General features: G+C 57.7%; 1 protein-coding gene across 2 annotated transcripts; it reads right to left on the reverse strand.

Moving 5' to 3' along the window:
• Nucleotides 1–481: 481 nt before the first annotated feature.
• On the reverse strand, nt 482–9,556 carry RSPO4 (R-spondin 4). Of its 2 annotated transcripts, XM_068207763.1 has the most exons (6): nt 9,416–9,556; nt 8,542–8,933; nt 5,498–5,686; nt 5,093–5,236; nt 4,817–5,002; nt 482–1,849 (listed from the first exon to the last, which is right to left on the reverse strand). In XM_068207763.1, the coding sequence occupies exons 2-6, from the start codon at nt 8,618–8,620 to the stop codon at nt 1,776–1,778; spliced, it is 672 nt and encodes a 223-aa protein (XP_068063864.1). In that variant the 5' UTR covers nt 8,621–8,933; nt 9,416–9,556; the 3' UTR covers nt 482–1,775. The 2 variants fall into 2 exon arrangements, with proteins under 2 accessions (XP_068063864.1, XP_068063863.1); XM_068207762.1 differs by lacking the exon at nt 9,416–9,556 and having other exon boundaries at nt 8,542–9,168.
• Between the last annotated feature and the right edge of the window lie 6,556 nt (nt 9,557–16,112).

The raw sequence follows: 16,112 nt of genomic DNA on the forward strand, positions 1-16,112 counted from the left end.
GCCCAGGCCGGGGGTTTGTCAGGGGCTGATGACTCCGACCAGAACTGGGGGTCACCACGTCTGTCAGCCCATGGACTGGGACAGGATCTAGGCTGTGTCCCCCAGGAGGAGACAATCCCGGTGGTGGGCACAGGCTGCCAAGGGGATGTCCAAGCATCTTAGCAGAAGGGGATTTTCTCCAACACCCAGAAAAAAACCCTGGTAGTTCCCAATCCTGTGGAATGGCAGTCCCAGTGTCACACTGGCCGTTTGTCCCAGTGCTGGCTCAAACAATGAGCGATGCTGGTGGTACTTTAAGTAAAAACTTGAAATAAAATCTTTCCCCAGTACCCCAGTGCTGGGGGACCAGGGCAGGGTGTCCCCCCACAGGGACCCAAGCTGCAGAGCTGTAGAATACGGGATTGCACCGTGGCCACGGCTAGCATCCCAGACCCCCTCTGGCAGCAACTCCAGGGAAAACAGGGACGCAGGAGCGATGCCGGGGGTTTAATCCATTTATTTGCCATGAAGCGATCGGAGGAGATGCTCCGGCAGCTTTGTGCCGGCTCTGGGGCTGGCTCGGTGCTGACACCCAGCGCTCCCGCCCTGAAGGGTCTGTGCAGCCCCCGCAGCCTCGATACCCCGCGGCCAGCCCCGGCCTCCCCCTGCTCACGCTCAGGGCGGGGACGGGGAGTTCGCACCTCGGCAAGCCCCAAACGCAGAGCTGCCTGCGGCTGCACAGCGATGTAAGCACACACATGGTATATATCCCGAGAGAGCCCTCTGTTCCTGGGGCACGCAGCGCGGCAGGGAGGGATAGACTGGCACGCCTGGGCTCAGCACCACACGGTCACACCCTGGTGATGGCTGGGAGGGGTTGCAGAGCTGCTTCCAACACATCCCAGTTTGGGGACGCAGGACGCAGCAGCATCCCCTGCCTGGGCTTGCACTTGCACTGTGCATGTCCCTGTCCTAGACAGACACAGTCACCCCAAATTCCTGTGCCCACATCCAGCTGGGAGAGAAGCTCTTTGAGCCTCTCTGTGAGCCTGAGGAAGACAGCATTTGGCCCATGAGGGTGCTGTGTGCTGGGCTGGCATGATCCCAAGAAGGGTTGTCAGCCTGGAGGTCCGGCTGCCTTCCGAGCCCCAGGAGAGCAGGATCTGGCCCTTGGCTGTGCTAGTGGGGATGCTGAGCACCCGGCTGGGCTGCTGTGGGCAGTGGCACGGTCCCCAGTGGGGTCACCCCAGGAGTCCTGCTGCTTCCCATGCCTGTGGCTGAGGATGGGGGACACTATCCAGCACCTGGAGCAGCTCAGTGGTGCACTGTGCCCCTCAGCACTCCCATAAAACCAGGACCCTGTGGAGCCAGGGCATCTCCCAGCCCTGGGGAACACTATCCAGGCAGGCATCAGCTTCATTAGCAGGGTCCAACCCCAGTCTAACCCCATCCCACCCGTCTGGAGGAAGGGATGGAGCAGGCTAGGAGAGAGGGAAGACCAGAGGAATAAAGGAGCCACCCCCTCCCCAAGCCCTAGGGCTTTGCTTTGGACATTGCAAATTAGATTTTCTGAAAAGGAAATGTTTTACAGGCCATAAATTGTCTCAAAAGGAAAGGGGGATGGGGGGGGCAGAGAAAATTGTGCAATTTTTTTTTTTTTTTTTTTTTTTTTTTTTTTTTTTTTTTTTTTTTTTGATGGAAAACCAGGGGTGATGTGGCTGGAGCATCGTGGCAGGAGTTGGCTGGGAGCTGCTGCCATTCCTGCCATGGTGCCCCAGCTCCCATGCTGGTGCCCGCTAGGTGCCCGTGTGCCTTTCTGTCTTCGGCTTCTTCTGTCGCTTTTTGCCTTTATTTTTGGGTTCGGTTTTCTCTGCAACAGAAAAAAGAGAAGAAAAGGAATGTTCACCCATTGGCCAGGCAACATGATCTGACCTGAGCCCCATCCATGGGACGCTGATTCCATATCCTCAGGGTGTTAGTGCTGGACCCTGTTTCTGATTTTGGGGACCCCAGAGCCCTCTCCCGGTCATGAAACAGCAGCGTGGGTCTGTGGGGGGTCTGGGTGTGCTGATGGCATGGGCAGAGGGACACTGGTGTGTTGTCCCCACATCTCCCATGGCTGGACTCTCAGTCCTGGTACCCCAAAATCCCTAGGAATGGGGTGGGGCAGCTCAACCAAAGCAGAAGCTGCCTGGAGAAATCCCAGCTCCTCTCTGAGCAAGGACCGTGGGTGTTGGAGAGGGCCAGTGGCTGCACCAACACCCCAAAGCCATGGCACAGCTGTGCTCAGTTCTGCCATGATGTGGGAATCTGCCCACCACCATGGGACCCAGACAGCCCCTGGGAGGATTTGGGCATGGTGAGGAGCAAGGTGGCTTTGGAGTGCATCCTTGTATCGGTGCTAATTCTCTCTCCCTGTGGATGCCCTCCACGTGTGGATGGTCTCCATCCCAGCGGCACAAACAACGTGCTGGTGGAGCCTGGCTGCATCCCAGGTCAACCCACTGCCAGCTTTCCAGGGTCAGGCTGTTGGGATCCAAACCTTTGCTCACCCCGAGAAGCTGCCACACACCCTCCAGCTGGCCGAGGTGTTGGTGCTGAGACACCAAAGAAACAGGGATTGAAGATAAACCCAGCTGTGCTATGGGCTCCACTGGGAGGGGGAGTCCATGCTACAGATCAGAATGGTTGCCCCAAAAACTGGGCAGCTTTGTTGGTCCTTGCCCCCTGCACCCACTCCAGTTAGAGTCACATGGTGGGGGGGTTCAGTGGTGTGAGTGGCACAAGGGACCATGCCTGTCCCTGGTGCTGCATGTGCCAGCACTGTTGTCCCCAGTCCCTTCTGAGGGCTCCAGTTCTTGTCCTGCCTGGCTCTGAAACCCTTTTTCTCAGCTCTGATCTCCAGACAGTTGCCACCCACAAAGGAGAGGGCACGGCACGCACGCCAAGAGTCTGGAGAGTGGGACAGACACCCAAGGCAGATTTACAGCAGTGCAAGGGGTTTGTGCCACGGCCAAGTGTGGCAGCTTTTCCCTTCCAGCCGCCTGGATGGCTCAGAAGTGGTGGCACAAATCTCTCATCACACGGTTGGGTTCGGCTGCCTGCCCTGGCTCGCCTGGGCTGGGGGTGTCTCAGATGCATCAAGTGAACTCCTCGTCCTCCTCCAGCATCTGGATCCCATAACCCAGCACTTGGCCAGGCGGGCAGGAGCCTGGGAGCGAGGGCAGACACACACTCTGCCGTGGCAGGGACTCCGAACAGCCTGCCCAGGAGTGGGAGACATGGAGGGGCTGCTCTCTCCTGAGTGGGTTGCTTGGGGGGCACTCATGGATTCCTTCTGCTGGGCAGGGGACAGGCCTGTCTCTAAAGCTGATCCCAGATAGGAGCCTCAGGAGTAGAGTCTTGCCAGTCCCTAAGCCCACCACCATAGTCCCACGGCTTCCAGCTTGCAGGAGCACAGGCAGAGACAGGAGGCCAAGCACTTTTCTGGGGTGCCAGTGCCTTCTCAGTAACTTCACAAGATGAGGTGCCCCTGAAACACTGGCACAGCAGTCCCTGCCAGTGGGATCTGCTGTGTGCCAGGCAGGACAGGGCATGGGCATGGTGCTCCAGGACACAGTGCTCCGGAGCAGCCTGTCCTCCCACATTAAATTTCTTACATCAAATTGTCACCATCTCTGTGGGTCTGGAGCTGCCACACACCAGCAGGGAGGAGAACATCCTCAAAATCGAAGCCACCTGGCACCCCAAAGACGTGAGTTGAGATCTGGGTGGGGAAGGGAATCAGCTCCTTTTCACTGTCAGCAGGAAAATATTACTTATGATTGATGCTGCTGGGATGAAACCTCTCTCCTGGCTCTGTGGCCCTCGCCCAGCACGCACGTCCTCTGCTGCTGCCCCCCTTCATCCTTTTTCTCTCCACCCTCACAGCCCTGTCCTCTCTGATCCCCGCCACGCTGGCGGTGCCGGCCAGCTCATCCCACGGCGCAGTGACCCCACAGCTCTGAACCGCAACCCTCGGTGGCTCAGATCTGCTGCCAGGCACTTCAGATCGGTATCTCATGCATCCCCCTTTCTGCCAGTTATTAAGTGGAGATTTATTAGGGGAGCTTCAGTCCAGACGCCTGCATCCAAAAATGACATCAGCCACGTCCTGGTTCCCATCGCCAGCCCTGCACCCGTGCACGCACCGCCCGGACACACCCTGCAGCGGATCTGGTGTGTGAAAGGTGGGGAGATCCCTGAGCCAGGGAGCCCCCAGTCTGGGAATGAGGTGGGGGGAAGTGCAGGAGCATGAGTGAACATCTGGCGAGATGAGCCATGGAGGGGCACTGTGCCCTGTGGTGTCTCCCTAAACTGTGGCCATCAGAAATCCCCTGGGTGATGCCCTCCTGCTCCACGAGTGTTTCGGCTTTTAGGGAGCTCAGAGGTTTTTGCAGGAACCTCCCCTGTATGTCACAACCCTCCTTTACCCACAGCTGCAGTACAGAAAGCCTCCCTTCGCGTCGTGGCAGAATGGGAGCTGGAGCTCGGCAGCCTCATCCCACCACGGCGGTTTGTGCCAGTGCCCAGCCCAGCCCAGTCCAGCATGGAAGGGGACACTGGCTCGTCCCAGGCAGTCTCGGGAACTGCCAGGTGGGAGCAGCCAGCCCTAGGGCTGCTCAGCACATGTGCCTGAGATGACGGCTTTACCCAGAATTTCAAAATGCTTGGGAGATGACAGCATGGTTCGTCGGCCACTGCCAGACCCCTGCTGTCATCATCCTCCTGCAGCGCCCGTTGGGCTCACTTTGGAGGGACGCGAAGCTGTCCTCAGCCCCGGTGGCACGGCGCTCACCTCCCGGGCAGTGCTTCTTCATGCGGCACCTCCTGGTCTCCAGCAGCGCGGGGCAGGCATTCCCTTCCTCTCGGGCAGCCTCCGGCACCTCCCGCACCCGCGTCTCCACACCCCACTTGCAGCCGCAGGTCCGGCTCTCGTGGGTACAGGCGCTCCACTCGCTCCACGGGCCCGGCTCACACGTCTCTGCAGGGACAGGGACAGAACGGATTGGTGACCCCTCGCAGCCAGGCACGTCCCCAGGGACGGCGGGCACGGGGTGCGGGCGCTGCTTACCTTGGCACTCGCGGGTGCTGGGCTGTGCCGTAGTGCTGGGGGGACACTGCCGAAAACACTGGCCCTTGTACAAGTAAAACTTGTCCTTGCACTTCATGCAGAAGTCTCTGCTGAAGCAGCTCTCGCAGCTGGGCGACCTGCACTCTGCCGGGAGGGATGGCTGGTCAGCGGGACAGCCCGGGACACCCCCGGCGACCCAAAACCTGCGGGGTCCAGGCTGTGGCTCTGGGCAAGGGAAAAGGGGACCAAGCCCTCCCAACCTGGCCGCCCCTGGTTCCAGTGCCACCAGGGATGCTGCGGGAAATGAAGCCATCGCCCTTCCCGCAGCACTGGGACCCGCAGGGTGGCGAGGGGAGCAGGGGGCACTAGTAGGAGCAGGGTGAGCCCGGTTGGCGTGGGACGTACTTGTGCATCTGTTGACCTCCAGACCCCGCACACCAAAGTAGCCTGGGGGACAAGTGTGGACGCACATCCCGTACTGGCGGATGCCGTCCCTCCAGATAAGCAGGAAGAGCCGGTGGTGGCAGGTGATGCAGCCGTTGTCCTCAGAGCACAGGACACAGCCCGTGCAGTTTTCCAGCAGGCCAGCACTCACTGCGGGGACAAATGGAGGAGAGGGGCTGTGGCACAGGTGCTGAGGGGGATCCCAGCCCCGTGGCAGCCCCTCTCTGACACACCAGGGTAACAACGCTGTCCTGTCTCCCTGCAAATGCCACCTCACCTCTCTCTGCTCCTCAAAACCCCCCCTCTGTCCACACTTATGGCCTCCATCACTCCAAGATCCAGACTGAGGGTTTGCCCTATGCCCAGCACTGCCCATGGGTGACAGTCTGAGCCACACCCCAAGCCAGCCTTGCCCATCCTGTGGGAAGTGGAACAACCACTGGGTCAGTGGGTAGAAATATGATCTGACCTGGATTAATCAGTTGATGCCTCTTAAGTGTCAGAGGTCAAAGTGCATTTTGGATGCACTGAAGAGGAGCTGGGAAAATAATCTCTCTGTTCAAGAGCCTCTGCTGCCTCCCTGGCTGCCTGTGCTGTACTCTCAGACTGTGGGAGGTGACTGACCCTGAGGTGGTTGACCTCTGTTCCCAGGGACAAGGACAGGGTGCCAGCATTCACCAGGCCAACTGCTCCTGCTCTCTGAGCCCACAGAAAAGCCACAAAAGGGGCCACTGAACTCCTGCATGCAGGCATCTAATGCTTTCACCATGCCCCTTTGTTGGGAACTGTTGGTTTGGCTCTGGCACCACAGCCTGAGTAGCAGTGACCACGCCAGAAGCCCTGGTACAGCATGCTTAGGACCTGGGCTCTATAGAACCACAGAATCTCAGAACAGTTTGAGTTGGAAGAGACCTTCAAGATCATCCCAAACCCCCTGCCATGGGCAGGGGCACCTTCCACTACACAAGGTTGCTACAAGCCTGAGCCAGCTGGTGGGTGCTGCCCTGGGGGGAATGCCTGGCATGGTCCCTCTGACCCCAGAAGCTGCATCAGAAGGGTCCCACAGCTGGGGGGCTGGGGCAGAGATGCTGGGAAGCCAGGGGAATGCTGGCAGAGGATTCTGTCAGATGATAATGGCAGGCAATGCCTTGCAGCCCCGTGTGCTGGTCCCTGGCACAAACCAGTCCACGGTGCTGTGGTGCCATGCAGTTGTCCCCAAGCTGGCTCATCCCAGTCCCTTCTCTGGGGCACACTGTCTGGGAGGGCAGCACTGCCAGGAGAGCTCATTAGAGCTGCGTCTGCTGGGAGCGCTAACGAAGCACCTTGGATCCATTAAGTTGTTATGGTCTCCGTTACATATTTACCAAACGCTGACAACATTTGTGTTCCTGGCTGCAGCTGGAGTGGCTTCCCTGGAGACCCGTGGATTTACGAGCCTCTTTCCCTTCCCTAATTCTTTTTGATATTTAGGGGTTTTTTTTTTGCTGCTCTCCTTCCACTTCCAGCCAGAGCAAAGAAGGTGGGAAGCCCTGGATGGGCTCCGGGGCCTCCCTTCTCTCATTGGCTTTGGAAGTAATTCCATGGTATGGAGCTGGGAGAAGTGGGGTCATCCTCCTCCACTCGACAGTGCTGCTGGCATGGCACACACATCTCTGCCACCGAGAGTGACACTGGGAGCCACCACAGAGAACAACAGAATGTGGCTCACTCTGAAACCACGGGCTTGGGGGTTAGGAACAAGAGGTGGGTCCATCTCCTCCTGTCCAGTGGTGATGGCAGAGGGCAGGGCTGAGCTGGGATGGGCACAGGGCATGGGGAACAGTGGGTACCTGAGCTTGCTGGACATGGGTGTGACATCCCCCATCTCTGCCCACCCTACGCCCAGTCCTGCAGGGAACCATGAGTCCCTGGGGCACTGGACTGCCCAGACCAGAGCTCCCAGTGGCAGTAGAGAGGCTGTAGGGTGCTGCAGCATCTCTTGTGGCTCCTGGACCCTGTGCTGGCTTTTCTGTGCAGGTTATCCCAGGGTATATAACATGTCTGGGGTGTGAAGCCATAGCCAGAGACCCAGGCTGCCAAGACCTGAGGCCTTTGGAACATTGTGCTACCCAGCATCAAGCAGTGGTAGCTGGAGCCCCTCTTGGTGCTTGGCTGTTTCCCATCAGGGGTGTTTTGGCCACCAGCCTGGCCACCCACATCATCACACACACCTACTGCCTCCACATGCCTTTAACATGGAACAACTTCAAGGGAAGCTCTCCGGGCTCCAGCCCTAAGAGCCCTGGTCCTGGGAGGTCGTGCCCCTACCCTGGCACATGTTGGCCCCAAAACTAAGGCATTCCTGGCACAGAGCTGAGAACCAGCCCTGGACCCACTCCACACAGCCAGCTGGCACTGCCTTGCACTGCCCAGTGAGGAGACATGAGCCAGTGCCCAACGGAGGGGGCATGTGCCTCGGCACAGTCCCAGCACACCCTGCCCTTGCCCAGGCACTGAGCAGTGGCTCATTTGGTGCCTCTTCCTGGGGACAGGATGGGGCAGAGGACAGGCAGTGCCTGCCGTGTCTCTGAGCATCCTTCCAGGAGGTTTTACTCCTAAGGCAGTTAGTGTGCTATGCAGAGAAAGGAAATATCAGAAAAGCAGCCCATTTTGTGCTATCCCCACTGTGTCTGGCTCTGCTGGGGTTTGCAGAGCTGGTCCCAGTGCCAGCCAGTGTCTCTTGTCTCCTGCCAGCCCCAAAGGCAGGATTGGCACCGGGCAGGAGGTGCTATGGGGCTGCACTCTGCATCTTCATGCACTGCCAAGCCAGCCCCATGCCACGCACCCAGAGGGGAACACAGACCCCAAGGGGGCTCAAGGCGAGGGGTTGGGGTTATGCTGGTTCCCGGCACCTCCAGCCCTGGTTCACAACTCCTTCCTGCTCCGTGCAGGCAGGACAGGCAGCCTGGTGTCCCAAAGCCACCCCGCGGGACCCGAGCGGGACAAGCCCACTGTGCACACCGTACCTTGCTTCTTCCACCGGTTCTGTGTGAGCATTTCCATGGAGCTGATGAATAACAGCAACATGAATATTATCCACTGCATCTGGGCACGAGTGATGTCGGACAGGGAAGAAATCAAATCATCCAAGCGGCTGGTGGGCTCGGCTCCTGCCAGAGCCGGTGAGGGGTGCTGGGAGGGCGACGAGCGGCTCCGGGCTCACACCATCCCAACACGAGCTTCGGACACACAGCCACACTTCAGGGCAGCTTGAGCCGGCGACAGTGGGGCAGGCTGGGCTGTCAGGCCCGGGGAGTGCTCATGGTGGCGGGGAAGTGCCGGCTGCTCCAGGGAGCCCTGCCTTTATAGTCAGTGTCAGCCCCCTCTCCTCACCCTCCCTTTCAAAATAATAATAATCCTAAAAAAAAAAAAAAAAAATTCCCCCAGCAGCAACAAAGCGACTGGCAAACGCCCTGGCTGGATCCCCCCGGAGCACTCCAGCCACCACCTCGGCTGGGAACCGTCCCACCGTCCCGCCGCGGTCCGACTGTCCCGCTGCCATCCCAGCGCCGGGGTCACAGCGAAGCCCCCTGCGATTTTGGGGGGGTGGAGCCAGGAGGGTGACGCTGCCTGCGCCGGCCCCCCCGGCTCAGCCCCCCCGGCTCAGCCCCCCCGGCTCAGCCCCCCGCTCCGAGTCCCCGCAGGGCCGGGGGGCAGTGACAGCCCCCGGGGGCAGGGCTGAGCCCCCCGGGCAGGGCTGAGCCCCCCGGGCAGGGCTGAGTCCCCCGGTCGTCGGGAGCCGTCGTGGGTCTCCGGCAGCTCCGGCGGCGGCTGCGGGTCTGCCCCGGCTGTCCCCAGGATTGCAGCTGACTCTGATTTTCCGAGCGCTTCTTAACTCACCTCCCTCCGAGCTGCGGGAGCGAAGCTGAGCCGAGCTGAGCTGTGCCAAGCTGTTCCAAGCCAAGACGAGCTCACTGCGCTGTTCCGGGCTCCTATGCGGCTGTCCACACCCCTTGTCCCATGCTGTGCTCCCCAAAACCCACCTTAGGGGCTGTGTTTGAAGTGGGGTGCAGGACAGGAGGGAGACACCTCACTAGCCAGGTACCCGAGGTGACCTACAGGCGCAGGTCCCCATCCTGGGACCCCCACCTGCTCGTCCCGTTGTCCCAACCCTGTGCCAGGAGCTGTACCCTGGAACAGCCTGGTGACCTCCCAGGCAGGGCTCCAAGGCCACTGGCCACCAGTGACAGCCCCAGTGAGAGCACATTCACTCCTGTCATCACCACGTGCAAACCAGCACATGGTGCCCCTCTCCTCCCCCAGAGGGGGCACGGAGAGACTTTCTGGGCCCACAGGACCCCTCTGAGCAACCTGGGGGAGATCATCACCCACCTGCTCATCCCACACACCAACAAGCTGCAGGGCTGCTTTCCACCCGGGATGTTCTGGGTCTGCATTGCCTGGGAGGGACAAATGGACTGGGGGTGCTGAGAACCAGCAAACTCATTGCACCAGAGTGAACCACCCCCAGGGCTGCAGTGGACATGTCCATCCGTGTCCTGGGGTGTCCAGGGATAGTACATTGGGGTTAATCTTCTCTCTACCCCTCGAATTTCTCCCTCCTGTTTCTCTTCTCTCCCCCAGCCCCCCTGAGCTTCTCTCCCCACCTCTCCCATCCGGCACTGCTGCATTTCATTCCTGAAGGGTTAATGATCAGACAACAAAGGAGCCATTTCACACCCCTTTGGCCTCACTGTAGGAAACCAGGAGTAATAATTGAGGAAACCAGGAGTAATAATGGTTGGGATCACTTTAGGTTTTTTTTTTTTAATTATGAAATAAATTCAAAAATTACACATAAAATGCATAAATTGCAGCATCTGGCTCAGATGAAATTTCCATAAACAACCAAACCTGCAGCATGGCATCACCATCAGGAGTTTGCAAGGGCTGGGGCCCGTGTGGACATGGGGATGCTGTTGCCATCCCAGCACAGAAGAACAGGGATATGGCAATGGCATTGAGGATATCTGAGTGTCTCCAAACCCTTGCTGCAGGCAACTGCATTGGTGTGGATGGCAGTGACCAGGATGAGACATGGGTGCTGCAGGGCAAGGAGCTTCCACAAGTCCTGTTGGGTGCCAGCACAGCTACCCTGGAGCCCCTAGGGAATTTCCTTGTCCAGATCTGGAAGGCAAACACTGGGCAAGGGCCAGGGAAGCACCTCATTCCAGGTCACGCTCTCTGGCTGCTGGCATGGGTGAGCGGATGTCGGCACAAGCCTTGCCAGGGTGACCCGTCACAGGCGGACGTGCTAATTAGACAACTCTCGTTAATGCTGGGTCCTGGGGGCACCACGTGGCCATTGCTCAGCCCATCCCCAGCTGTTTGGGATCACGGGGGATTTGCCAAGGGCGGCATAGCCGCTGTCCCCATGCCCCTGCTGCTGTGTGCCAGGTATCCCTGAGAGAGCAGAAAAATCCACACGTTTCCCTTAATTTGTGTATTTATGACACATCCTACTGTCGGTGGGAGGGGAGGTGGTGTCTGCTGTTTAACTGGGCACTTGGCAGACCTCTGTTGTGCTGGGAGGGGTTTGGGGGGCTGCGGGGAGGGGAAAGCCCAGCTGATGATGCCAGGGCAGCACCCGCGGTGACTCAGGGATGATGTCGGGGAGAAGCGAGGCTGAGCCGCGGGTGCCGCTGGCAGCTCCCGACTCCTCACGCAGCCCCGCTCCACGCCAGCACAGAGGGAATGAAATGTTCCTCCTTCGTCTTCCAAAGCAGAAGGGAGAAAGTGTCCAGAAAGATAATTTGGAAAGTTTGTTTGACACTTGAGCACACTTTCATCTTCGGAAAAATCTTGGTGACCTTCCAAAGCTGCACCGCCTGCTTCCCGGCACGGCAGGCGCCCCAGGGCACACGCCCGTGGCACCATCCCAGTGGCTGCTTTCGGGATGCTCAGGGCTCTGGAGGGGACAGTGTGGTCCCGCCGGGCCCACAGGTCAGCAGGGATGCAGTCACAGAGGTGGTGGCACAGGGATGCAGGCACAGGGACGTTCTTAGGGAAGGTAATAAAGTGAAAATTAAATGTCTGGAGCTGGCTAGCAGCAGGAGACAGGAAGGGACAGGGGGATGGAGGGAACCCCTGGATGAGGGCGGCGTTTTCTCCACAGGTGCCATGAACTCCCAGCAGCTATGAGGGCTGGGAGGGATCTTCCCCAGTGCATCCTGGGCGATGAATGTGGGTTTGATCAGGGGAGGGTTTGAGCGGATGGTAGTGGATAAGGAAGAAAAATACTTGGCATTCCTCTCCCATCATAACAAGCCCAGATGCTTGGACGGTGGCAGCCCACTTCCCACAGGAATGGAAAGTCACAGCTGCTCTAGTGCCAGTTCAGCAGAGGCCCTTTCCCTGCTCTTAAGAAAAGCCAGCTCCACCTCACGCCGCACCACAGCCCTCACTGGCATCCCGTGACACGGCTCCCTCCAACACCCAGGCCCCTGGGGGTGGCACTGCCCATGACCCCGCTCCAGGAGAGGCAGAGCTCGGAGCAGGGAAATGTGCTGGGAAAGGCCAAGTATCAGATTTAGTGCTGGTGTGGCTGGTGCTCCTTCCCACACGCCAACATGTTGGGAATACCTGGACTAGCACAGCCCTGCAAGGGAGGAGTGCTCTGGGGAGGATGATGCTGTGGGAAACATCCTGTCTGGTCAGAGCCGGTGGGAGCAACTTCAGCCTCTTGGCAGACCAACTCACCACCTCCTTTACCAGCACAGAGCCAGTGAGCTCCCTCAATGTTGGGGTGCCGTCAGCTCTCCCAGATGAGAAGGAAGGTGTGAAGGTGGCTGATTTTAGTGCTGATATTGCCAAGTGCAGCCCGCAGCATGCTCACGGCACATTTGCTCTCCCCTCCTCCTCCTCTTCCTCCTTTTCCTTCTCCTTTTCCTTCTCCTCCTCCTCGTGCCACACTCCAGCCATTCCTGAGTTTGTTCCACCTGCTCTTCCTGCTGTTCTCAGGGAATGTGTCATCCCAAGAGGCTTAAGATTTGCCATAAATCACATCCTTCATCCCAGAGTGAGCTCTGGAGCTCCATCTCTCTTCTTGGCTCCTCTGGCTTGCTCCAGTCCTGGACGCCAGCATGGTTGCACAGCCTTCAAGTGCTCCAGCTGCCAAAACAGGAGCAAAGCCCAAAGAAGGAACTGGCATCAAGTGGCACTGAAGGCCAAGGGGCAGCAAGAGTAGGAGAGAGAGGCAGGAGGAAAGGGAAGACGAGCGCTGAGATGGGAGGGAAGGCTTGGTGTCGAAACTGAATTCCTGGTCCATGTCAGCAGAGCATATTTCCAGTGTTTATTTTATCTCTTTAGTTGAGCCCCTTTGAGGCAGAATATATTAAATGGCCTGACTTTATATAATGGAAATAATTGAAACAATACTCCTGCTTCCAGCCGCAACGTGCTGTGATTTCAGCCAAGAGTGGCCAGCCTCCTCGAGGTGCTGGGGACAGCCGCCGCCACCGCTGGCGCTTGTTTGCTGGTTATTGTTGACACATGTCAGCATCGCCTTCCAATTTCCGTACAGCTGTCAGAGCGGGGAGAACACCCGGCGGCTGGCGCGGGGTGGGCTCAGCGCCGGCCAGCGCCGACGGGCGCGGGGAAGGACGGCATCCCTACGCTGGATCCTCTGCTCTGCCCGGCTGGTGGTTAAGGCTGAGCTGGGATTTCCCAAGGGGACGTGGTGTTGGGGCAGCGCTCCCAGGTAGCCAGGAGATGAGGATGGTGGAATGTGCAGAAGCTTGGGAGGATGGAGGGTGTGCTTGCTTGCTGCATGAACTGTTGAACTGGGACCTCAGTATTCACTGGAGAAGGTGAAAGGAGGAGGTGAATGTGAAGGCTGGCAGCTGTTGAAGGTTTTATCCAACTCTGCCCCAGCAGTGGGTGACACTGGGGCAGGGAAAGGCCCCCAGCCCCAGCATCCCTGTGGGAAAGCACTTGCATCAAGCACCATCCTTGAAGCCAACATCAATCTCCATCCCACATGAGCCACTGAAACTCTGTCACTGAAAATCTGTCATTGCTCCTTGAGCAGAGCTGAATGGATGAAATGAGCAAACACGGTGGTCAGGAGTCACCAACATTGAGCCAGGCCATAAACCAATTCCCATTTGTGGGCACCGCAGGGTTCCAGGGAAAAGCTGGCAGGAGGTGACAGTAAGAGCAACAGCAGCAAGGACTTTGAGGAACTGTGACACAGTGTGAAAAGTGCTCCGGAATCTCTTCCCGCCATTGCAGCCACTCCCCCTGGCTGTGCACAGCGGGGGCTCAGGGAAGGTTTCTCCAAGGAAAGGCAGGAGATGGGACTTGCAGTGTAGGACAGGGAGCCTGGGGTTTGAGGCAGCTGGACTGCACATTCCTTTGCTGTAGGGAGCTGGAATTCCCCAGATGAGTTGGGTGCTGCTACTGTGCTCAACAGGACCCCTCAGCCTGGGCAAAGCCTGCTCTCCCAGCAAAGCCAAAGTATCGGTGACCATGAAGCATCCTCCTCTGGGCCAGATGTGCCTCTGCCTTCCCTGCAATGAAAATCATGTGTTTGTTACTGGAGGGGAGCGAGGCAGCGGTATTTTAGTATCTGGCCCGCTTCTATTCTCCTAAGAACCATATATGCCAAATTCCAATAGATTTTTTTTTTTTTTTAATATTTGGACTATTTAAGGAAAGTATTGAGAAAGACAGATGGAAGCATCAGTCAGATGGATGTTCCTGGCTCCACGTGAGACAGCACTCAGAAGTCCCATTCTTTTTCAAATAATTTTAATGTGACTACATGGTTCCCTCTTGCACATCATTCCCCAGGAGGGTAAATCCTCTGACTCTGGTGGATGACTCTCACCAGCTGGAATTCAGCAGAAGACAAAGGCTTTGAGCAGGCTGCTGCTTGGGGATGGGGAAATTCCCCCCTGCAGCCACAGAGCCCAGGGAGGGCTGTGGAAGCAGCCGCTGCAGTCGTGGCTCCGGTGCCCACGGCCAGCCCTGCCCATGACCTGCCCTGCCCATGCCATGCCACAGCTGCAGCTCCCAGTGGATGTGCTCCCAGTCAGGGGATGTGGTGAGAGGCTGAGGTGACTCTAGGCAGTGGAAGGCAAGAAGGGTGCCCATCTGTGTGCCCTCGGGGAAGCAAAACTTGGGATATGTGGCTGTACCTGCTCCTCAGCTTGTGCCAGGGCTGAGAGCCTGATGTTGGTGCTGGCATCACTCAGCTGGGACTCGGCCACCAAAGGCTGTGATGGTGTATCTGTCTCAAAGTTTACTTTTAAGCCATTTTGCTGATAATCCAACCCCAGTGTCTCAGCTCTGGGAACTGCCCTGGGTCCTCTGGTTGTAGCTGAACGTGGACTTTTGCAGCATCCCAACCCTCATGGACCCTTCCTGGCAGCAGGATGTGATCGTTCCGTGACAAAAGCCAGCGGCTCCTAAGCTCCTGCCTGCCCTGGCCAAAGCTGCAGGGATGTGCTCATGCTTTGGACACCAAGCCAGGAGGAAATGGCGTGTCTAGGAGCTTGTCCTTTCATGGACCCTGCTGTGCTGGCATGGGGCTGGGAAACACCCGATTTAAGTTCATGGTCCACAGGAACTGGAATTTGGGTCTTCCACAGGGACATGGGTCTCTCCTCACCCTCCCAGCCTCAGGATCCATCCTTAGTCCTGCTGACATCCCAACTCCTGGCTCTGTCCCTGGGTCTCTAGGGCACTGCCTCCCATCCCTCCACTCCAGAACAATCCAGGAACGTGGCACAGCAGGGCCTGCCCGGACTTTGGTCACCAGCCCTGCTGTGGCTGCCAGCACCCCAGGGCTGGCGGCCGTGTGCCACGGTGACTTATAAAGGATTTTTTCAAAATTAATAACAGGAGGAACACAAACTTTAATATTTCTGAAGTGAAAATGGAGTGATAATTGTATTTAGCCGACATTCAGGAAAATTATTACCACCTGGCAGCCCCATTTGTGGCTGACGTCAAAGAGCACCATAAACCACCATTAGTTTGGAGAACACCAGGGAAAAAAAAAGGAAAAGAGCAGAAATGGTGACCTGAGATGCTGCACAGAGAAGGTCCCCAGGGCCTGTTTGTCATCAGGAGTTTGACTAACACTCAGAAGTGTCAGCAGATATGGTCCTCAGAGGTTGAAGGAAAAGACATGGAGAAAAATGTTCCCCTCTCCTTTTTATTTTTTTCAGTCTTTTATATCCTGTTTATGCCACTAACAAATTCAATTTTCAGGACTGGAATAAAGACAAAGCCTGAGCTGTTTAAAATGGGTTGTGGGCAGCTCCCTCTCAAAAGCACACAGAGAAGGTTCATCACCCCAAAGAGGACCAAATTGCAGGAGTGGAAAGAAAAGGGGGTTGGAGTGGGACAGCGGAGCTGAAGCAGTGATGGAGAGGGTGCCAGTTGGGTGCCCTGAGCCTCATGCCCACTTCTGAGCATCCGTGCTACTGCAGTTGGAGGAGGGATACAGGGGCATGGTCTCCAACTGGTCCCCAGTGCCATGGCCAGGCACAAAGCCGTGGCAGCAGGCTCTGGCTCATGGAAAGAATTC

The sequence above is a fragment of the Anomalospiza imberbis genome, chromosome 17, assembly GCF_031753505.1.
Source record: "Anomalospiza imberbis isolate Cuckoo-Finch-1a 21T00152 chromosome 17, ASM3175350v1, whole genome shotgun sequence".
Taxonomy (NCBI): Eukaryota; Metazoa; Chordata; class Aves; order Passeriformes; family Viduidae; genus Anomalospiza; species Anomalospiza imberbis.

Bases quoted from the DNA above. Each gene is read 5' to 3' on its own strand.
- RSPO4 (XM_068207763.1), bottom strand. From the start codon at position 8,620: ATGCAGTGGATAATATTCATGTTGCTGTTATTCATCAGCTCCATGGAA. The intron at 5,687-8,541 runs GTACGGTGTGCA...TTGTCCCCGCAG, and splicing joins GAACCGGTGGAAGAAGCAAG to TGAGTGCTGGCCTGCTGGAA. The intron at 5,003-5,092 runs GTAAGCAGCGCC...CTGTCCCTGCAG, and splicing joins CAGCACCCGCGAGTGCCAAG to AGACGTGTGAGCCGGGCCCG.